This window comes from Eumetopias jubatus, unplaced genomic scaffold, assembly GCF_037043125.1.
Source record: "Eumetopias jubatus isolate StellerSeaLion01/CBP00866 unplaced genomic scaffold, mEumJub1_p1.0 scaffold_5, whole genome shotgun sequence".
NCBI classification, from domain to species: Eukaryota; Metazoa; Chordata; class Mammalia; order Carnivora; family Otariidae; genus Eumetopias; species Eumetopias jubatus.
The window spans coordinates 123,351,536-123,375,513 of record NW_028274811.1 but is presented as its reverse complement, the minus strand read 5'-3'; the positions used below and the strand labels follow the sequence as shown (position 1 = coordinate 123,375,513).

Here is a 23,978-nt window from a genome sequence, read left to right as displayed (position 1 = left end):
TATGTGTTTCCACAAGCCAGTGGGTGAATTGATCAAATGTGAGAATGCTTGTAATGGTGGCTTGTACTCAACTCCACAATGGGAAGAGATTGTTGTTAATGCTTTTGCCCCTAATTTCCTACCATTACAAATTAAGTTTAAGTAAGCTATGCTTGCTTTTCTTTGATGGATTAAGAATGGAAAGTAAGGAAAATGTTAAGGTTACCATGGTGTTGGATTGCAAATGCCTTTACAGCTAAGCAGTGTAGAAATAAGGAACTGAAACATTTAAAGACTCCTAAATGATACACAGCAAGCAAACCACATCACTAAGACTAAGAGAACGTCTGTCTTCTAGCAAGTTAAACTATGCTGCAGACTTCTTCCTGTGCATGTCTATATGTCAGACTTTCATCTGGTTCTCCAACTGCAATTTCCAAATTGTTACATTCAATTCAGAAAGCCCTGAACAAGGTGCCAAGCACCACAGGATGTATCGGCAGTAGTGTTGAGAACATTTCAGTGAAGTTACTCTCAATCTCAGAGTCTAATATGAATACTAGATTGATAAAATAGGAAGGACAATTACAGGGACAAAAGCAGTAGCATGGTGGGGCCGGGGAGAGAGAAATTGTGATGGGTGACTGAAGAGTAAGGAGTGGGTGTGCTTCCAATTTTAGACGACAACTGGATTGTTTTTAGTAGACAATTATGGGCATTAGATGTAGAATAAAACAGCATAGAAGGATGAAATAGCATAATTTATTCAGGGAATGACAAGTCAGTAGTATATATTTTTGGAGTGGCCGTTGCAGATGGGAAATAGTTGATGGGGTTGAGACTAGATCCACAGGGTTTTATGTACTAGCGTAGAGATACTATTTGTTTTTTAAAAAACAGTATTTGAGTAATGGTGTGGCAGGTGGATTGGCTGAGAGTAAGGGTAAGGTAGACATATCATTTGAAAGGCTATTGCAATAATCTAGATGAGAGAGGGTTAAGTCTACACAACAATTCTCCCAAATCCTATAGAAGTTACATGAACAATGGATCAGAGATTCGGGAAATTAAGAATGCCAAGGATCCAGTTCAAGGAAGGAATAAGCAGGAGGTTTAGAAAAGTTATGAAAAGCAGGAGATTTGGCAAAATAAAAGTGAAATTAAGCAGATATGATAATTACATTTTGGAATAAAACTTAACATGAAAGGCAACAGCAGATGCTCCGGGTGGCCTTCCCATAGACCTTCCCCCTTCCCCCTGTCAGTGCCTTTTGGCTCACCCAACTTCCAAAGGACAGCACTTGCAATTTTTTTTTTTTTTTTAACTGATCACCCTTCTCTGGCTTCCAGAGCTCTTTGTCAGCTTGCTTGGTATCCCGAATGGCTCGCCACCTGCCCAGGAGTAGGCTTCAACTCCACATGGACGGGAGTTGATGTATCAGTGCCCCAATTTGTTTCCCATTGGATGTGATAACACTGCCACTCTGAGTTCTCAAGTGGTATAAGCTCCAATTATCTAAGTGGCAACTTTTTCCGTTACAAGGCTTTATTGACTGCCTTTCCTTTCCTATCTCCTTTTCCACTTGCTCATAAGTGATTTCCAGAATCACCCCCTAAATGGAGAAGCTAAGACAAAGTCCAGAGTCCAAAGAAAGTCTTTAAATAAAAAACATAAGGTATACAAGCACTACTGATAGAATCATCAGGTTTCCATTCTGTTGAGATGGACCCCAAACCACCTAAGACTTGAATTAGTTATCAGTGAGCTTGGGACTTGTAAAGTGCATTGGTATTGAGCCAGAAAAAAACCCGATAAAAGTTACCTGGAGCCATTGCTTGTGATCTATCAGCATTTTACATAATGTTCACCCTTCTCATTTTTAACCAGTGATAAATTCTAAGAGGGCAGGAGCCCTCCAGTATTCATAACAGTATTCAGAATTATTGATGTCCAAATAGGAAATGATAGCAGCTTACAGAATCATCCTGAGTAGTTACTGTTTTTCTCACTCTTAAGGTCTACTGGCTCCTAGAAAGATAAGGGTCTCCTCCAAATTTTCATTTCTGGTGCTGCATCTTCCCGCTCATCTATATCCATACAGGTCGTTGATGAAGCCATTTATACCCTTGTTAGTCAAGAGTATGTTCCATGGGCCAGCAGCATCCATCCCCTGGCGGCTTAGTAAAATGCAGAGTGTTACACTTCACCTCAGACCTACTGAATCAGAATCAGCATATTTGACAAGATCCCCACGCAATGGGTGTGCACTTTGGAATTGAGGAGCATGGCTTTAGATGGGCTTTGTTGTGAAAGACAAGAATCTCAGGACAGCAGGGCAAGATTGGTCTGAAGCTTGTATGCTGGAGAAAGGGCCACAGGACGAGGGTACTAGGAAAATTCTTTCTTGTAAAAAATGTGATATAATTTGGAAAGCAGAGGAGAGAAAACAGGTTCATTTAGGCTCATCACTTCAATCAGCCTCTATTAGCAGCGTAGCTTAGTTTCTCTTATTTACATAATTTTTTAACCTGGCTGTAAATCCAATCCCACATTAAGGAGGCTTCGTATTTCTCTTACTATTGTGTCAGGAGAATTTCCTCACATTATTATCATAGTCATCATGTAAATATTCAATCTGGTATATTAATCATAACCTATTTAATACTTTCTGAATTTTTAAACTTTTTAATATTTTTGATGACCTTTTAACGCATGGAGTTTGTTTGCATGTAAAGCTATTCCTTGGGGTACATCCTCACAAATGCTAGCCTGAATGAGGGCTTTCTTCGTCTCCTGGAGCACTGTTTACACATTATCTCCAGTGACCTTTGAGTCTTAATACTACACTGCCCGTGTCTTTTATCCTTTGTACCCACATTTCATTTTCTCCTTTTAAAAGCCAGCCACACCTCCTCCATGATAACTTTAGATCCATTTCCCCAACCTTGAGTCACTGGTTTTATTCTTAAAACTCCAATTTCAGTTCCTGTCCCTGAGTCACCTTCCTGTCATTAAAATTCGACTCAGAGTTCATGTTTTCCACACAGACTAACCGAGCTGATAGGGGGCAGCCACACTGACTCTTTGCTTTTAAATATAGGACACATAATTTTGAATGGCTCTTCCCTGGACTTTAAATAAAATAAGCTTCTTTTTAAAATTTGACAAGAACATTTCCATCTGTTGGTTTTAATAGCCGATAAAGTCAAAGAAGACAGGGACTCTCTTGTATTCATGTGGAATACGATGCTGTATGAAGGCGTGCACTTGTGACCAGTGCTGGGTGATGTATGGGAGTGCTGACTCATTATATTTTACTCCTGGAACTAATATAACACTGCACATTAACTACACTGGAATTAAATTGAAATTAAATTAAATTAAAAAATAAATACAGGAAGCATAATTTTGAATTACTCTTCCCTGGACTCTAAGTGAAATAAGCTTCCTTTTCAAATGTCACAAAAACATTTCCCTCCATCAGTTTCAATAGCCCATAAAGTGGAAAGAAGACAGGGGACTCTCTTATATTCATTTGGAATACTATGTTGTATGAAGTGTGTCCAAATAGGAAATGAAAACAAGTGTGCAAGGTAGGAAGACTGGAAATTCTAGATGTGCCATGTGCTATATAATTTCAAAACCAGGCCAGAACAAGAGCCACTCACTCCTTCAGCACACCGCTTCTCACTCTCGTGTACCTGAGAATAAGCTAGGGAAGGAGTGATGATCCCAGATTCCAGCTGACTCCCCAGAACTCATAACTCAGCACATCAAGGGCGGGTCCAGGCAACTGTGATTTTAGTACACAAAGGGTTTTCTGATGCTGGTGGTCTGTGGGGCCGCATTTTGAGAAGTACTAATTTGGCATTACCTTGGCACCACAGTGCCAAATACAGCAGCTGGGAAATGAAAAATGATTCAAATAAAATGCATCAATTTCAGCACAGCAAGATCTCTAGTTTCTTAATGTATTCCACAATTCATAAAGCACAGACAAAACGAAGTTAATAAAACAGGGGTGATCAGGAAACCGTGTTTGATTTTTAAATCCTGGAGTGCCGTATCGATGTAAGTAAGCAGTAACTTACATTTTCCTTCTTCATTTCTGCAAAGAACTTTTGTATCATCAGTGCTTTGTATAACTTCAAGAGATTCACCAGGCTTCACCTGCAGATCTCTGGTGCCCCACCTTTTAGAAGTTAAGGAGGGTGCAACTTTGGTCGAATACAGGACTCTAATCTCACCATCATACTGGGAAAAAAAAGAAAAACATTTATATTTTTGATTGATGTGTATTATTAAACTAATCCATTTGTTGACCGATGTACTAAGAAAGCCTTTGCTAAATAAATAGTTCCTTGTTTTAAAAAAATAATGTAAAAACATTAAAGAAAAATTTTTGAGGGAAAAACCACTCATAATCTCACCAACCTAATATAATCACTATTTTTAAAATTAAAAACATCTTTTAAATTAAAGGTGTGCATGTGTTGATTTGATATACTCATATATTACAAAATGATTACCATCATATCTTTAGCTAACACCTCCAACACCTCACATAATTTCCACTTCCTTTTGGGGTGAGAACATTTAAGATTCACTCTCTTTACAACTTTCAAGTATATAATACAGTATTGTTAAGGATAATGACCATGCTGTACATTAGACCCCTAAAGCTTAGTCATCTTATAACTGAAAGTTTGTACCTCTGACCAACATCTCCTCCCTGTACCCCACCCCAGCCTCTGGTAACTATCATTTTACTTGGTTTCCGTGCGTTTGGCTTTTTAAGATTCCACATATAAGTGATATTATAGAACATTCGTCTTCCCCTGTTTGACTTACTTCACTCAGCATAATGCCCTTACGGGCCATCCATGTTGTCACAAATGGCAAGATTTCCTTCTTTTCCGTGGCCGAGTAATATTCCAGTGTATGTATATATATTTGTGTGTGTGTGTGTGTATATACATATAATCTTTTTTATCCATTCTATTTTTATATTATCTTATTATTAAAGTTCAAAGAACAGCTGAATTTAAATGATTATTGCAGTATATGTATTGTGCACGTATGAGAGTTTGCTTAATTTGTTAAAGGAATAAGTTCAAATGTAAAGAAAATTATATAGAAAATAAAGGAGTTAGGATGGATAAATGATATTGATAATTACACTTTTAATACGTGCATTTTGGTACCTAAAAATCATTGGTTTTTTCATTACACTTTGAACTTTGATATTTAAATATGACATACTTTAAACTTTTTCCTGAAGTCTTTCTCTTCTTTTTCCTGCTTTTTTAGCTTCCTGGGATCTTTTTCTTCTGTCTTAGCCTTGGCTCCTTGACTAAGATGGCAGAACACACATAAAACGACATTTAGCTTAGTTTAAAAAGAACAGCATACAATAGAGACTTCATCCATAACATTATAATTTTGTTAAATTTTGTTTTTAATTAATTCCTTTTCTTAGAAATCTAGTACATTCATTGTAATAAGTGATAATATTTCATAACACAGAAGAGATTCTTCAAAATAATACAGATTATGGTTAAAATGGAAGTAGGTGATTATCTATTATGGTGAACCATATAAAATTACTGAGGTATAGTGTGACTGTGGTTACATATCAGAGGTTTCATATGATTCAACCCCCCCTATTGTCAAACTCTCTGTATTTTTTCAAACCTTCCTAGATAATTAAGTGGCTTGGCCAATATCATAGAAAAGGCTTTATGAAGAAGAACATTTTTTTAAAAATTGATTTTTATGGCTTGAAAAGTTTATCTATATGTCAGGTTTTCATATCTATTTAGAATGAAGCCGGAGTAACATTTTATCTCATAGATACCAACTAGACTGATGCTAATTGTCATAAGAATAAGCCTACGATAGTGATTCTTCAGCCCAGCCACATACAGGATCACCTGGGAAGTTTTAAAAAAGTACCAATGCCTTTGTCTAATTCCTAGAAATTCTAATTAAATTAAACACATTCTAATTAATTAGACTGAGTGGGGTCTAGATACTGACATATATGTTTTAAAGCTCCCCAGGTGATACTAATTTGCAACCAAGGCTGAGGAACATTTGCTAGGGTTCAATGTGGATGTTAGGGAGAGGCTGGGAATCTCTGAAGGAGGGAATTTTAAAAATCAGAATTTTTGTGAATAATGAAAAGTTCTAAACACTGATTTTAATTTTTATCTAGATTACCCACAATAAAGTTTTGTTTGTAACTGATATATTTAAAATGTTTGATTCCTAAGCTTTGAATCTTAGAATTTAGTTCATTTACTGTGAAATGAATTAGCACAGTGTCCTGCCTTGGGTTTTGCATCCTGCCTCAGTATCTGCTGTGTTACGGTGCTCTGGTCAGTAGTGGATTTGCTGTCCCAGATTAGCACTTTGGAACTATCAGGACATACATGCATGTTAAAAATGGCCCATGAGCTCTCTTGGAAAATAACTTATTGAAGTTTAGTTTTAGTTTAAAAATAGAATATTACGTTAGAGAACATAAAATAGTCTTTAAACTCTGAAAATAAGCAGCAGCAAAGAAAATGGTACATATCGCATAAAGTTTAATCAGCCGGGGTTTGTTCTACTTGAAGGAAAGGTCCAGTGTGTAACTGGGTTCCTAGGGAGCTGTTTAATGGAATGTGGTGAAATTTTTACAGTAATATAAAACAGAAAAATGCATTAAAAAATGTCAGGGATAGAAGTGACTTCCCAGTGGTGAGGAATTTTCAAACCTAACATATTACTGAAGATTAGATTTTCTTTTCAGAAAAAAGGAGAAGGGTTCTCTTTTCATCTTTCTTGTTTGTTGTGCCTATAGAACTTGATCTTGACATAGAAATGATAGCATATTCTCTCTTCAGTTTCTTTGATCTTGATACTTTTCTCTTGTTCAGTAACATTAACTTAACAGTGTTGGTAAAAAATAAATACCAAATAAATAAACACTCATGCATTTTTGCAGGTATCACTCAGAAGACGCTGCATATTGTCTCCCATTTATGTCGCTTTCATCCTTTCACTAATCAAGCTCAAGATCTTTTTATTCACCTTTTTTCCTGAGAAAGCTACAGAGGTATTCTTGCTTTTCTACACTGTATGTATCAGCTCATCTCACATGTTTATTGGAATATAAAAAAGCATCTTACCATGTTATTTTCTATTTCAAAAGAGGTTTCAAATGGTACTCCTTTTGTACTAACTGATCTTAACAGTTTTTCATACAGTTTTATCATAAAATTAAATTGAAACCTTAGGTGAGTTGAAGAATGTCACTATTCACCCTTAACGTTTTTTTTTTTAATTTGAATGGAACCTTTGAGAATCTGATGCTTTTGTGAAAAAGAGATAGAGCAAAGTCCTCTGAAAACACAAATCATCTTTTTTTTTCATAAAAGGAAAAAATCTTGTGGAGGACAGAAGAGATTTGAAGAAGGTAGGTGAGGGGTGAGATATAAACTAAGAAGTGTGTTCAAGACAAAAAAGCTTTTGGGAAAAGGGTAAAAATAAAGGGAGGAGATGAATCAGTGACATCATTTGTGATCAGACTCTCAAATATTTTCCGAGTGAATGAGTACACGAAGGAATAAATGAATGTAGACATCAGTGAGTCACCGGGCAGAGAATAATCAGGGGCAGAACACCCCGGGAGGGGGGGGAGCGGAGGAGAGGGATCAGGGTCCTCCACCCACAAACCTAGCAGAAACCTTAGAGCTGAGATCAGAGAGAGGACAGAGTAAACGGGATCGAACACAGTAGATGCACATGCCTTTGGGGTTTTATTCTAGTTGAATTTTCTTAAGCAGTCGGATTTTCATCTCAAAATGAGAACATTTTGCCTACCTCAGCTCTGCTGGTGGAGCAGGGAAATCAGAGGCATCCACATCATCATAAACTTCATCTCCCATGTCTAACAAAAGGCAAAATATCAAATATTGAAACACTTTTAGTTTGAATTTTGATATGAGCATCCGATGATGTTTTTAATATAAAGATTGTTTTGAGGACAACAAAATCAGTTTTCCTGGGGTCTCTATACGTTTCTCCTGGAAGCATTGTCTGTTCTTTGAAGGGGAGAGGCTTTTCTCTCCTTGGATGCTTCTGCTAAATTTCCCTCAAAAAAAAAAAAAACAACAACAAAAAAAACAGAGACTGTGATTGTAACTAGCATTATCAGGATAAATCCCCCCAAACAGTGACTGAGATTATTTGAAGATCCACGCATGTGATGAATGGCAGGATTAGTAGATTGCTGACAAACAAATCAACATTACTGGCCATTGGCAATAGGCAGTAGAGATTGATTCTTAGGGGATTTGGGATGCTATGATAATATACATTATTTTATTTATATGTCTATGTCTTTGTCTATGTCTGCCTATCTATCTATCTATCTATCTATCTATCTATCTATCTATCTATCTATCATCTTTCTACTTATCGATCATTCTCTTTTAGTCACTGATCTGTCCCTCATTGATTTTTAACTTATAGTAGTATTAGGTGTGGTACCACCTTAAAATGGAAAGAATATTCCTACTAATAAGACATGTGTGGTCAATACCAGCAGGTATTGAGAACCAGTGTTGGTGGGAAAGTGGCTGTGCCCTTAACTGGGTCAATGGCTTTTCCAATCTGTAGATACTTTTCTTCCATCTAGACCTCTTGTTAATAAAGTCAGGAGGATTGCTCCCTCTCTGTACCTATTAAGTTGCTCCACAGCAAATTAAACTGAAGAGATGAGCTGAAGAGAGTACAAATGTTTTAAGGAATGATTATCATAGAAAGTTTAGATGCTCTCTGTTAGCGGCAAGGATTTAATTTCCCTTAAGAATTCCTCTCTCTCTCTGTATATATGTATAGAGTACATATATATACTGTATATTTTTTTAAAGATTTTATTTTTATTTGACAGAGAGATACACAGGGAGAGAGGGAACACAAGCAGGAGGAATAGAAGAGGGAGAAGCAGGCTTCCTGCAGAGCAGGGAGCCCGATGTGGGGCTCGATCCCAGGACCCTGGGATCATGACCTGAGCCGAAGGCAGATGCTTAACGACTGAGCCACCCAGGTGCCCCACATATACTGTATTTATATTACCTCCATGGGTGTCTGTGTGTGTGCATTCTCCCCCCACTCAGGTAATTAATTTCACAGCTATGTGAATAATCCATAATTACTATTATAAAAAATATGACATATCATTGGTTTCCAGAATGGGAAAATTACTATTCCATACACATGTACTTAAAACACACTTGAGAACAAAACAAAATTAAAACAAAAAACCCAATTTTTTTTAACTTAACTGAGCACATTTGTTTCACTTTATACTTACCCTCTGTGGAGCTAAATTTCTTGAATACTTTTTGAAAATGATAGATTAAGATATAAACTCATCAGTTATTGACTAATTTGAATTAGCGCCTTATGTATTTTCAAACTGATAACTGAAAACGAAATCAGATAAACAGTCTGGAAAAATAGATTATCTGTGTGTTTAGTTTTCTCTTTCAACTTATTTATAAATTCAGACAAACTTTTTGAAAACCTCTGAATATTCCTGTGAGACATTTTATTTTGTTCAAAGTCAATTTAAGAAGAATCTTTGAAAGGTCTGTTTCAGCAGGGATAAAAAAAAAAAAAAGCTGATCAAAATTGTTCGAAGAAGAAATGGTTTCACATTTAGCAGTGGAAAGATTTCCCAAAACAATAAAAATTATACATTTAAAAAATCAAAGAAATTTAGATTTAGAAGGGACTTGGTGTCATATAATCTGATATATTTTTAGGAATCCTTATGCATTAGCCCAATATATCAGGCTTGACTGAATTGGGGTAGAGGAGACATGAGAAATATTGGTGTCCATCCCTGTCCACTCCTTCCTTTCTCCATAGTGACCCCTATGATGGGGTGAACAGTTTAAAAACCATCAATATTAGGGACACTGGGTGGCTCAGTCCGTTAAGCGTCTGCTTTCTGCTCAGGTCATGGTCCCAGGGTCCTGGGATCGAGCCCCGCATCGGGCTCCCTGCTCCGCGGGAAGCCTGCTTCTCCCTCTCCCTCTGCCTACAGCTCCCCCTGCTTGTGCTCACTCTCTGACAAATGAATAAATAAAATAAATAAAACCATCAATATTAAAAATTTTCCTCTTCCCACTATTTAACTGTTGAGAAGCTGTGCCCCCCCCCCCCAAGGAGAAGTTGCTTGACAAGGTTACACAAATTATTATTTTCTGAGTCAGGACTTCAATCCAGATACCATGACTATATCCAACACTTTCCCACTACCCCATCTGCAAGAAATGAGATATAAAATATATAATTAGTTTTTATTACTTACCTGATTGTTTAGGAGGAGAAGGGAAACTGGAAAGAAAATGAGAACACAATTATAATCAGACCAATATAAACACAGAAATTGAGCCCTTTTATTTAGGAGAGGCATGAACGAGTAAGCCTGGAGGCTTGTGAAGCCTAATTCTGTTGATGGTCATTCCTTTCTCATCTCCATTTCTCCACTGAACCTCAGTTTCTGCCCATCAATCTGGAATTTCACAAGACCTTTTTTTTTTTTTTTTTGAACTCCAGTGGTGGCCAAAAAAGTCAAAAGTCAAGGCATTCAGTGGTTTATTTTGCCCATAGCCATTGGGCCAATATTTTCAGATTTGTTCTATGAGGTTTGGGCATATTATCACATCAGAATAAATTAAATGGACTCAATGTTTTGGAGTCATTTTGGCGTAGCTCAGGTCAAAACTTTTTATTTGACTTAAAGAGTAGAAATAGAGGGCTGAAAGGAATAAAGGTCATAGGATTCTTTGTATGACCATGTTTTCCCAGACAGGAGAATGGTGAATGAGAGGAATATCCACCGAAACTAGAGAGGGAGAACTTATTAATAGAAGTGATCTGAAATCAGGATTGAGTGGCATTTAGTTGCAACAGAAAAGGACCTTTGCTTTTATTACTTTCTGAACTTTAAGCACACACACGAGCACACATCACTAGAAGAATGGTGCACAGTTACACTAAAGTGTGAGAGGTCATTAGTTCAAATGATTGAAAATCAAAATTAGGAGGTGTGCAACTGGAACAGGAAAAATAATCTCTGCCTTTATTTCTAAGTAAGGTCTGCATTTGAATAATGGTGCATCAAGAGAGGATTTGTTAAAAAAAAGAGGATTTGTTATGTTTACTTACAATTTTGAGTGTCTTGATTACTAAGTGTTGGTTTTAGGTCTCACAGAAGACTTAAAATGAGGAATTCTATGTGGAATTAACATTTTATAAAGACTTTAGTGAAGTATGAGAATCTATTGAGTTACAAAGACTTTAAATACTGTATTTAGAGAAAAGAAATTCCAAACTGTGTCCTTTATTTCTGGCAAGCTAATTTTTAAAAGAGAATGTGTATTTTGAAGGGTAGTCACTATAAAATATTATATAATAAAATGTGGCATTGGAATTGTGAGCTTTTAGATATGATGTTGCAGTGAAAAAAGTTCTACTAAATGCAGGGTGTATGAGTATGTAACGGTGTGTGTTTGTGTATGCATGTGTGTGTTCTCTGTGCATGTTTGTAGGGAAGGCAAGATATATCTTTGAACCATATGACAATTTTTGAATACTTTGTGTTCCTCTTATGTAAATGCATGAGTGTAAGGGTAACACCATAAATGAGGCTAAGATGACTAATGGAAAATAATGTTGAAGTGACTTAAGCCTGTCAGAATGTGGTTATTGGTTATAAAATATTAGTAGCACTTGATTAAATTATTATTAGTGTAGTTATTGTGCACTGAATTTGGTTGGTTGACTCTTACGATGAACCTTCATTATTGTCTGACTCAGGGACTTTAGGTTTCTCTCGTATACTTTTCTTTTTGTCATCTTTTCCCTTTAGCATCTTCAAAATACCCCAGGACCACGAATTACTCTTCTCTTCAACCTGTAGTGTGGAGCTTAGGAGCATGCAGGCATTGATCAGAATGGAATCATTGGTGGAATGTGAAGACGTTGGGTGGACATTCAGATTTTTTATAGTTTTACTGCATTGATCATTCAGGCAGCAAGCTACTCATTGTATTCAACAAGATGATGCTTTTACGTTTATAGGCCATGGTCTTTGAATACTGCTGCTACTAGGTAAGTAGTGGGTAAGTTATTTTTTCTATTTAGTGAAATTTCTCTTGGTTTTAAAATAGCAAGCTAAGTCAAAAGTTTTAAACATCAATTTTGCATTATTTTATGTTTAAAATATGTGACAGATCTTAAGTACATGATAGATCTTAAATTTTAAAATATGTCATTACAAAAGTTTAAACAACCAGAGAATTAAGCATTCAATACTGTTTTGTTTAATTTTTATTTTTAAATTTAAATTCAATTAACATACAGTGTATTATTAGTTTCAGAGGTAGAGTTCAGTGATTCATGAGTTGTATATAACAGCCAGTACTCATTACATCACGTGCCCTCCCTAATGCCTGTCACCCAGTTACCCCAGCCCCCCTCAATACTGGTTTTGCCAAAAATAGCATAGGTTTCATTTTATTTGGATTGTCTAAAACTATGATTATTATACAGAGGATAGCCATGCAACTGATAAACTCTCCAGAGATTATTGATTGATAAATGATTGGGAAAAGTTTGAAAAAAAATCTGTAACAGATAATTCTTTTTCATTTCACTGCTTTTGACAAAGTTGTTGAGGTTCTTCCAAATAATATACCACTTCACTTGAAATGTGGTGCAATTATACTTTCTGACTTACTTCTGCTATTAATTAAACATTCAAGTTGTTATTGGTGTTGTAATAAAGAGCACTATTTTTTGCTTTTTATTCTAACCAAAAATCAACACTAAATTTCAGTATGTAAAAAATTTTCAAGAAAGCAGTTCACTGATTATTCTTACCCATCATCAGCATCTTCCTCTTCGATCCCATCATAAATATCATCATCTGGGGGAGGTGGGAACATCCCTTCATTTGGATGGTGTGGGGGAAAGAATCTTCTGTTAATTTTATAATTTGGTCATGTAACAGTCACTCAAAATTTGATAATAAATCTGCCTTATTTAACTCCAGAAAAGTCCCTGTTCCTTATTAACCATTTAATTAAAAAGTAACTTTATTTTCCCACTCTCACATAGGTAGTAGGTAAATTGTTTTGTTGATTATTTATAAAGGAATTCTTAGAGGTGAAATTTAATAAACATATGAAGAATGATAAAGGGCGCTATGCAATGGAGATAAAAGGAATAGGGGAGAATAAATATGAGAAAAAATAAAACCGAATAGTGATAGAGTTAAATATTGTGGAAAAAGGAGGTGATAAAAATTTAATTAATAGTGAGGGGACATTCAGAAAAAGATACTGATCAAGATATAAGCAAAGAAAAACAGAATGAAAGGTGAATTTTTGAATTTTGGCAGTAGCTCTGATTCATTTAATCAAAGTGATATTTTAAGGGGCGCCTGGGTGGTTCAGTCATTAAGCGTCTGCCTTCCGCTCAGGTCCCGATCCCAGCGTCCTGGGATCGAGCCCCGCATTGGGCTCCCTGCTCAGCCGGGAGTCTGCTTCTCCCTCTTCTACTCCCCCTGCTTGTGTTCCCTCTCTCGCTGTGTCTCTCTCTGACAAATATATAAGTAAAATCTTTTTAAGAAAGTGATATTTTAAGAGTTAAACCCTTTGTTGTAAACCCTCAGGATCCTTGCTATTGGACAAATATTTATTTACAAATGTTTATTGAGTACCTTCTCTGTGCAGACATATGTACAAAGAACTTGAAATCTGACTTTTAGGATGAGAATTCTAGCACTGAAAGTTATTAGTAAAATACCTTTATCTTGGTGATGAGAATATGAGGAGTCTTTAGGAGTCATAGTTAAGGTAACCATATAAATTATCCAAATAAGGATACTTCTAAAAGTGAAGGGGGATGCTATTAATAATTGTGCTCAGACAACTGGCATAAATCAAGATTGCCCTGGGCACACTGGAGATAGTGTCACCCTATGACCCACAACAAACTTGGAAGAAAGAAGTGACTTGTTTAGGGTCACTGAGTGGGCAGGACTAGAATCCAGGTCATTGGCTCCCAGTCCAGTGGTACCACATTAAGATCCTCCTCATTACTTGCAAACAAAAGCATTTTGTCATTAATATAGACAAAAATGGTGAAGACTCGAAGAAACTGCTGATAAAAGTGTGTGGCTTACCTCCACTTCCACTCTGACTGTGGCTAGGGAAAAAATAATAAACAAATTAAATTAGCGTATGAGTTATGTAGCTATCAGGAAGAGAAGTACATATATTGAACAGTCACGCAAAAGAGAAATAACATTGCAGTTCAAAGTTATCAGGATGTTCTATGTAAAGAAGAAGAAACATTGTTCCTTATCATAATAGAAACAAGGCAAGAAACAAAACAAAACAAACCTAATAAGAATCCAGTGATTGTCAGTACTACATAAAGTTTTCAAAACAATGTTACCGTTTGCTTTTAACATTTCCCCGGAGGTAGTTTTTAGGTTATACATTATTGCATCATTCCATAGATAGATCTATGAAAAACAACCAACCAACCAACAGTAGTATTCCAGAAGTCATATAAAACCATTATTACATTAAATTCAATTATCTTTTTTTAAAAAGATTTTATTTATTTATTTATTTGTTTGTTTGTTTATTTATTTATTTGAGAGAGAAAGAGCAGGAGCGGGGGAGGAGGGGTTGAGGGAGAGGGAGAAGCAAACTCCCCGCTGAACAGGGAGCCCGATGCGGGGCTCCTTCCCAGGACCCTGAGATCACCACCTGACCCGAAGGCAGATGCTCAAACGACCGAACCGCCCAGATGCCCCCAATTCTCTTTTAATATGTTATAGCCACAACATTTTATCTTAGTCCAGTTGCATTATATTCTTTTTTAAGGAGAGGATTTCTAGAAAGTTGAAATCTTACTCTTTTTTTAAAAAAAGATATCTTTATTTGAGAGACAGAGAGAGAGCGTGGAGGGGGGGGCAGGGAGAGAGAGGGGGAGAAACTTAAGCAGGCTCCACACCCAGCACAGAGCCTGATGTGGGGGCTCAATCTTCCGACCCTGAGATCATGACCTGAGCCAAATCAAGAGTTGGATGCTTAACCGACTGAGCCAACCAGGTGCCCCGAAATTTTATTCTTATTATTGTAAATAGTGTGGCCCTCAATTTTCTAAATCCATATTGCTTGTATTTCTTATTTATTTCTCTAACGTTCTTTATTTTCCCTATTTTATAATCGTCTGTTTTCTTGCCTGTGTCTTTCACTAAAATGTGAGTTCTGCTAGAGCAAAAGAAGAGTAGATTGTGAGAACTGGGAAAATCTCAGAAGTCAGTTTTAATCCCCTCATTTTGCAGAAAGGAAACTGAGGCTCTGAGAAATGAAGTGACTTGACCAAACCCACTTTTAATTAACAGAAGAGCTGACATAAGAACCTCAACGTCCTTCCTTCCTCTATAGTGTTGTTTTGTCTTCACTTCACTGCACCCCTTGAAACCACCATTTTTGCCCTTTGGATAATCTGCCGGCAACAGATATTGGTCTGATATTACAGTCATGCAGTATTAATTATACACTCATATCTGATTCCTCAACCTTGAATGGGTCTGACACAGATCTACAGTTAATTTAGAAATAAAACATACCTTGTTAATGGAACTTTGTAGAAAAACATGCTATAAATGTCCTAATATGTAAATAAGGAATTGATTTTTGATGAAGTTTAAGTATATTCTCCACTTGCTTACATACTGTTTTCACATTCATTTTGTCTGACACTTCCCTGTGAGCGTGAAGCAAGCAGTTAGAATCATGTGAAAAATTGCAATTTTGGTGGGCTGCCATTCTTGGCAAATACATGTCATCTTGGAGATTCTTGGAGATTCTCATACCAATTCCCCAAGAACGGAGTTTTAATAATCAGGACCAAAGCTGCCACACATTATTTTATTTTTAGAGCAATTCTTCAACTTCTTATAAATAGTCTATTTGGAATACAAAGCATTTACCAGATGAAGTGGAGGTAAGGAGAGGAATGTGCCAGAAAAGAGAAAGGAAGGAAAAGATGGAAGGAAGAAGTTTGAGGACCCTGCAGAGAAGCAAAGTTTGTTATGTGATTAAGTACTTGCATGTATAATTTCCTTTTCTTCAACGTCTCATATTTATTACAGAAATTGCTTTAGTGGAAAAAAAAAAGGGAGAAGGATAGCTGGCAGGACCTGTGCTTTTAAGCCTCCTGTCAGCTCACAGAAGCTGAAGTGCAGGCAGCTCCCGCTACCCTTGGAGCGATCAGGAAAGAGCAGGTGAAGCATGCGAGGACCCAGGAGGCATCTAGAGAAGGGGAAGGAGAAGATGGTGCTTCCTCCTACTCTTGCCAGGGCAAGCTGCCGGCTGCACTCAGCATCTTCCCTTGTTCTACTAAGGACAAAGCCTGTTCTGTTGTGGGATCTCTCCCGGCGGCAGCTGTAGCTTCAAAAAAACAAAAAACCAAAAAAAACAAAACCAAAACAAACCCAACATCAAACTTGTGTTTTCATTGTCTCTTCTTTCATTTTCTTATTAACTATGCATAAGGGTGACATACATGCTAGTAACTATTGCGGCGCTGGGTTTGTTTGAGATATTGAGCGTGAAAACCATACACCTCCTCCAACTCCATTTCCTTAAATAGGTTCTTTTTCTGCTACATGCTTACTAATTACAGCATGTCTTCTAGAGTTGCAGTATCTATGGACTCCACACAGTGGAAAAGGTAATAGTATCCGTTTGGGGAAATAGTTGCCTATCATGATTAAATAATGCTTCATTTTAAGAACATCATTCCTTTTCATGGATTTATTATTTTTTCCTGAGTACGTGCATCATACATATGTATGAATTAATATTCCTGGAATTCTTTAATCTCAAAAGAAGAGAAAAGCATTTTTTAAAATAAATAAAACATAAAGCATAAAGTATATACACTGAAGATAGGCAGAATGACATACTCATGCACAGAAAATTCTGTAAATCTCAGAATACGGCCTTTTAAAACTTTGACCTCAAAACTGGCATTTATAGACTCCCAAACCAGGTCAGAGAGCGTTTCTGATTACTAAAGCCAATTTATGATCTGTAAACTCCGGTGCATACATTACATATTTTGATATATGTTGCCTAATTTATGGTAAATATGCCATAAATTAGGCAGCATATATCAAAACATGACAAGAAGGCATCGCGGGCTATTTAGAAAGACAAAGCTGCCAGAAAGCAACACAGCAAGTTTAACTGATGACATGAAGTGGACAGCTATGGGAAGGAAACGGCATTCTTCATACATTTTATAAGTATATTACTATTTTGATCATTTTACATTTTTAAAATGTTTGATAATTGAAGCAATTTTTTTTTCTTTGAAATGTGAGTTATGAAGGACGCAGACCTCATTTTTACCCAAGTGAAGACCCAGCACAGACTGTATGTTTTGAGATCATAGAGTGGATGTTTTCCAATTCTACAACAAGGGCACAGGAAAACAAGAATTCCTAACTGGGCTGGAGATTTTCATGCTCTTTTCCTTCAACTTGAAGGGGTATGGCTTTACCCAGAAAGGGAGATACTGGAGGAAGGAAGGAAGGAATGAAAGGAGAAGGAAAATGGAAAAGCAAAAAGGGGCAGAAGGGACCAGGAAGGTCAGAGCTGGAAAAAAGAGATAGAAAAGGAGGGATGGAGAAAGGAAGCAGAAGACTGAGAAGGGAAAGATGAGAAGGAAAGGTACATGGGAGAAGATGGTGCCTCTCCTCTCCTGCCTCCTCCCAGAAAGGATGTCTTGTTCTGTTCCTCCACCCCGGGAAGGTGTTCCTGTGACTCCTACCGGGAGAATCATTCCAATCTAGTGGAATGAATGGGCCATGGAAATAAAATTGGACCCCTCGTTGATTCCCAGGGGTCATAGTGAATTGAGCTTTTACTTTTTTACTTTTAAAAGCAAAGTAGAGTTTTATTAAAAAGCAATCTTCTGGGGCGCCTGGGTGGCTCAGTCAGCTAAGCATCTGCCTCCAGGTCAGGTCATGGTCCCAGGGTCCTGGGATCAAGCCCCACATCGGGCTCCCTGCTCCACGGGAAGCCTGCCTCTCCCCCTTGTCCCAGCTTGTGCTCTCTCTTGCTGTCTCTGTCACTATCTCTCTCTCAAATAAATAAATAAAATCTTAAAATAAAAGCAATCTTCTTTCTGTTATCTTTTCAAATAAGAACAACAAAGGGGCGCCTGGGTGGCTCAGTCGTTAAGCGTCTGCCTTCGGCTCAGGTCATGATCCCAGGGTCCTGGGATTGAGCCCCACATTGGGCTTCCTGCACAGTGGGAAGCCTGCTTCTCCCTCTCCCTACTTGTGTTCCCTCTCTTGCTGTGTCTCTCTCTGTCAAATATATAAATAAAATCTTAAAAAAAAAAATAAGAACAACAAATATATTTAGATTCAGAGATTTTAGAGCAAAAATTTTTATATTTTTAGAGCTGAATTTTATATCTCATGCTCCATATTTTGCAAAATCATATTTACTTTAGGTATAGCCCTAAGTTCAAATCAGAACGAATATTAGAAAACTTTGTTTCTGAATGACAATGCATTTGGCAAGACATGGCAAATGGCCTATTATTTTTTTAAGTAGTATTTGATACCCACAGCTGAAGAGTGAAATAAAAGACTATGGAGTTTCAAGTGACCTTTCACCCACACTGAAGTATCTGTAATTGTAAACGGTAATTTAGTGATAGTGAGCAGTCGGAAACACGGAAAGTAAAATTCTAGGATCTTAAAATATATAATCTCGGGCGCCTGGGTGGCTCAGTTGGTTAAGCAACTGCCTTCGGCTCAGGTCATGATCCTGGAGTCCCGGGATCGAGTCCCACATCGGGCTCCCTGCTCGGCGGGGAGTCTGCTTCTCCCTCTGACCCTCTTCCCTCTCGTGCTCTCTATCTCTCACTCTCTCTCTCTCAAATAAATAAATAAAATCTTTAAAAAAATATATATATATATATAATCTCTGACAAGACGACAGTCTGATCTGCTTTACAGTTTGTATTTGCACATACCTGCTAATATCATCCTGCTCTGCAACATCATCATATACCTCCTGGTCATCTTCAATAGCTCTTGATGAAAGAGCACTGAGAGATGTTTTCGTCCGTTTCAGAGAATCATAGTCAATCTGGACAGCAGTTGTTCTAATATAGCCATCTACCAACAGGAGGAATGATTTATGGTCAGGTAACTGTAGTTTCAATATCTCAAAGTTGTAAATAAAATATCAATTGCAATTTGCTCTTTAAAATTTCCCTTCATTTCTTTGCATGCACTTCTGATTCATAGGCTTCCGATGTAGACACATTTGACTGGACTTTGTCAAAGTCTTAGGCCGTTGTGGTTTGCCATAAGCTTAGAATCCATTTTCAAGATTCCAAAGTGACTCACATGATTCATCGCCCCCACCCCCCGTCCCGTTTAACATCAATGAGAAACCCAACGCCCTTTGTTCCTCCCTGGAATAATATAAATATTTACATTGCTCCCCGCTAAAACAATAATGCAGATGAGGTAAAGATGGAGCCATCATTGTCATTTTAAATTTTCCTATTTTTGTCCTCTCTGTTAACTACTCCTAACTTAAGAGAAGTTGCATATTTAATATTGTCTTAAAAAAAACCCCAAACCTAGCACTTTGAAGTCATAGGAAAATTTGCACTCACATGACCCCCTTGCCGTTCTGCCCAGCCATTTTCCTTCAGGGTTGTCTGTAATGCGGATTATTTCAATTTGCTCTCCTTGCTTGAAGCTCAGTTCATTCTTTCCTCCTTTGACATCACAGCAAGCTTTTGCCTGATGGATGACTTGAATAGGGCCTGTTAGCTGCAAAGAGGGGCAATAATCACAACAGGCTTTCTTACTATTCAGAAAATCTTTTAGGACCCGAGTTTTGAAAGACGATAGGTCCACGACTTGCCAACCAGCCTATTTACAACATGTATGGGTTTGAGCTAGAAACTGGGGATGACTGTCATGCACGATGCGTGTTCTTCTAAGAGGGGTGAGGGGAAAATCCGAGGTGAGGCAGGACAGCAAGGAACAGGTAAGCATGTGCTTGGGGTCCAAGTGAGAGTAGCAGTGATCTGTTGACCTTAGAAGCCTGTGAAAGGCTTGCAGAGGAAGCCACTGATAACTGAATACTGCTTATGTATGACAATACATGCTGGGTGCTACGGTTTTTACGGGATAGGCTGGGTCTCTTTGGTAGGTGGAGGTTTTTTTCCATCTTCGAATTGTGTAGTTATTCTGATGGTTCTCTTCAGACTTCAAACAACAAAGGGGAGGGAAGGTGGTGGTGGTGGGTGGTACTTGTGGGAAAAGCATTTTCTTTTTCTTCCAACTTTATGGTGTTGTCTATCTGTAAACTCAGAGTAGACATTACCTGCTATAAGCAAGATAACATTTTAGAAATAGCTTTGTAAATAAAAAAAATAGCAAACAAATGGTATATGAGGTTTTGAAAATAAATATCCTGGATGGTACAGTGGTTTCTTCACAGCAGGAGAATACAGAACTCCCCCCTTATCTGTGGTTACATTTTTCTGGGGTTTTAGCTATCCGTGGTCAACTGCGGTCTAGAAACAGATGATTCTCCTTCTGACCTATTAGAGCAATAGTAGCTTAATTCTATGTCACAATACCTAAATCATTCACCTCATTTCATCTCGCCATGTAGGAATTTTATCATCTCACATTATCATAAGATGGGTGAGTGCACTACAATAAGATATTTTGAGAGTGACAGACCACATTCAATAACTTTTATTATAATATAGTGCTACAATTGTTCTATTTTATTATTAGTTATTGTTAGTCTCTTACTGTGCCTAATTTATAAATTAAACTTGATATAGGTATATATGTAAAGGAAAAAACAGTATATAGAGCATTCAGTACTATCCGTGTTTTCAGGCACCCACTGGGGGTCTGGGAATGTATCACCTGTGAGTAACAGGAACTACTGTAATCTAGTTGAGAACATGAATCCTGAACTCCTAATTGCCTAATCCTAAATTTGTATCTTTTTCAACATAATTTCTTGGATCTTTTGATATGCAAATATGCATTGTGGTTTTTTGAAGTTCTCTCTCATTTTATTGAACTCATGATGTTATGAATTGTGACATATCATCCATTATGTACCACTAAGAGAGAAACAGCTTAATTTAAATTATGATATGCCAATGATGTTAAGATGCATCTGACTTTCAGAATTTGAAAATGTGAAATGTTTTATGTCATAGATTTAATGAAATATGGTGCTATTGTAAGGTCTCACATTTATTTAATTTCTTTAATTTTAACATCTTTTAACATTTTTGTGGAGGGAATACAGCTTGTGAAGTCCTAGTTTTTACAAACTTTGAGTTCATATTTAGTGGTAAGATTTCCATACCCTATTTTTTTCTTACTAAAAAATATTATTTGAATGAAAGAATAAAACAATGAAAAATTGATTCCTCCAAAAGAAACACAAAAAGAAACTTCACCTAATTCCTTCAAAATTATAAAGTCCCTTCATAAAACGTGTTATGAAAACTTTTGTTTAAGAAATTAATTTTTCGGGCGCCTGGGTGGCTCAGTTGGTTAAGCGACTGCTTTTGGCTCAGGTCATGATCCTGGAGTCCCGGGATCGAGTCCCGCATCGGGCTCCCTGCTCGGCAGGGAGTGTGCTTCTCCCTCTGACCCTCTTCCCTCTCGTATTCTCTATTTCTCATTCTCTCTCTCTCAAATAAATAAATAAAATCTTAGAAAAAAAAGAAATTAATTTTCATATTTGCAACTTGAAAAATATGAACATTGGTACCCATACATCTGTATGAGTAAAACAGTCATGCTTTAATCTTAATTTTACTTATATATATACTTATATATATAAGCTTATACTCTCACTATATATTATATAGTAAGCTTTTTCCAAAATTTAATGAGAACCTTAGCAGATATAGTGTCTTACGTACATTATTTTAATTAATTCCACACAAACTTTCAGGAGAGGTATCATTTATTCTCACTTTAGAGAACAAAAACCAAAAATGAAAAAAAAAAGAATAAGAATCTGAGGTTTAGAGAAGTTTAATAATATGCCCACAATCACATAACTCATATGGGCAGTTGGAATTTAAATCCACGTCTGTCCAATTGACTCAAAGCTTTATGTTTTTTCCAGCACCATGCTGTTGAAGCTTTGTTTTAGTACAATAACTATACTGGGGAGTTATATAGAAATCAAATTTTTATAACTCAAACCATAATATTAAATGTTCCAGAGGAATTAAATGTTTAAAGGAATCTTGACATGAATACTTTTATAGTGAAGAATAGTTCTGTAATTCATATCATCACCTTAAATACAGCTAACACACCAGACCTGTGCCAGATAGGCCATGTCATCAAAGATGGTGTAATCAAGAGAGGCTAGCCTGCCAGTGTAGCACTGGGGGTAGTAATAGGAGTCATACAATTAGAAATCAGAGACCAGAGAAGAGAGAGGTCAGAAATCCAGGTTGAAAAAGAGGGATGAGAAAGAGTGGGTGTCAGAAGTCAACATGTACATAAGCTAAAAATAAAGGCAAAAATATGTCAGGTCTAGACAACAGCAGTTAGAGTAGTTCATAGCAACTTTATTCTGAGACAGGTCTGGGTCATCCAGAGACATGTGTGTCCCTTGCACCATTGTGACACATGCCACAGGCATATCTGCGTGTGTGCTCCACACTCATAGTATAAGCCGGTTAAGATCAAATGTGAAATGATGAAAGACCAGATGGGTTTGAGCAACTGAGTATTCATTCACTCAATCACCATAAAATTTCCTAGGTGCTCACTAATTCTAAGCTGCCCATATTTTGTTTGGACTTTATCATATTACATTTTTAGTGCAGGGATAAGGGAGTATATTGGGCAAAATAATTACTGTTATGAAGATAGTTACTTTTTTAGGAAACAACAATTAAGTAATTCTCCCACCATGTAAGTTTTTAAGAATGGTGCCCCTTTTATGCAAGCTGGTGCAACCACTCTGGAAAACAGTATGGAGGTTCCTCAAACAGTTGAAATTAGAGCTACCATACGATCCAGCAATTGCACTACTGGGTATTTACCACAAAGATACAAATGTAGGGACCCGAAGGGGTATGTGCACCCCAATGTTTATAGCAGCAATGTCCACAATAGCCAAACTGTGGAAAGAGCCAAGATGTCCATCGACAGATGAATGGATAAAGAAGATGTGGTATATATACACAATGGAATATTATGCAGCCATCAAAAGGAATGAGATCTTGCCATTTGCAACGACATGGATGGAACTGGAGGGTGTTATGCTGAGTGAAATAAGTCCATCAGAGAAAGACATGTATCATATGACCTCACTGATATAAGGAATTCTTAATCTCAGGAAACAAACAGTGTTACTGGAGTGGTTGGGGGTGGGAGGGATGGCGTGGCTGGGTGATAGACATTGGGGAGGGTATGTGCTACGGTGAGCACTGTGAATTGTGCAAGACTGTTGAATCACAGATCCGTACTTCTGAAACAAATAACGCAACATATTTTAAGAAAAAAGAAAGAGAAGAAGATAACAGGAGAGGAAGAATGAAGGGGAGTAAGTCAGAGGGGGAGAGGAACCATGAGAGATGATGGACTCTGAAAAACAAACCGAGGGTTCTAGAGGGGAGGAGGGTAGGGGGATGGGTTAGCCTGGTGATGGGTATTAAAGAGGGCACATTCTGCATGGAGCACTGGGTGTTATGCACAAACAATGAATCATGGAACACTACATCAAAAACTAATGATGTAATATATGGTGATTAACATAACAATAAAAAAATAAAAAAAAAGAATGGTGCCCCTTTTGTGTGA

At 37.2% G+C, this 23,978-nt stretch overlaps 1 protein-coding gene across 3 annotated transcripts in view; it reads right to left on the bottom strand.

Annotated features, from left to right (window-relative positions):
- Window positions 1-23,978, bottom strand: part of FYB1 (FYN binding protein 1) — a 157,966-nt gene that overhangs the window by 9,734 nt on the left and 124,254 nt on the right. For 2 of the 3 annotated variants that reach the window (XM_088023518.1, XM_028097972.2), the window contains exons 8-16: window positions 19,778-19,937; window positions 19,124-19,268; window positions 14,232-14,254; window positions 12,926-12,992; window positions 11,833-11,970; window positions 10,350-10,375; window positions 7,850-7,916; window positions 5,243-5,333; window positions 4,072-4,234 (exon numbers count right to left, since the gene is read on the bottom strand). In XM_088023518.1, coding sequence (XP_087879644.1) covers window positions 4,072-4,234; window positions 5,243-5,333; window positions 7,850-7,916; window positions 10,350-10,375; window positions 11,833-11,970; window positions 12,926-12,992; window positions 14,232-14,254; window positions 19,124-19,268; window positions 19,778-19,937 — 880 coding nt within the window. The remainder of the gene's footprint in view (window positions 1-4,071; window positions 4,235-5,242; window positions 5,334-7,849; window positions 7,917-10,349; window positions 10,376-11,832; window positions 11,971-12,925; window positions 12,993-14,231; window positions 14,255-19,123; window positions 19,269-19,777; window positions 19,938-23,978) is intronic. The other variant, XM_028097973.2, reaches the window with a different exon arrangement.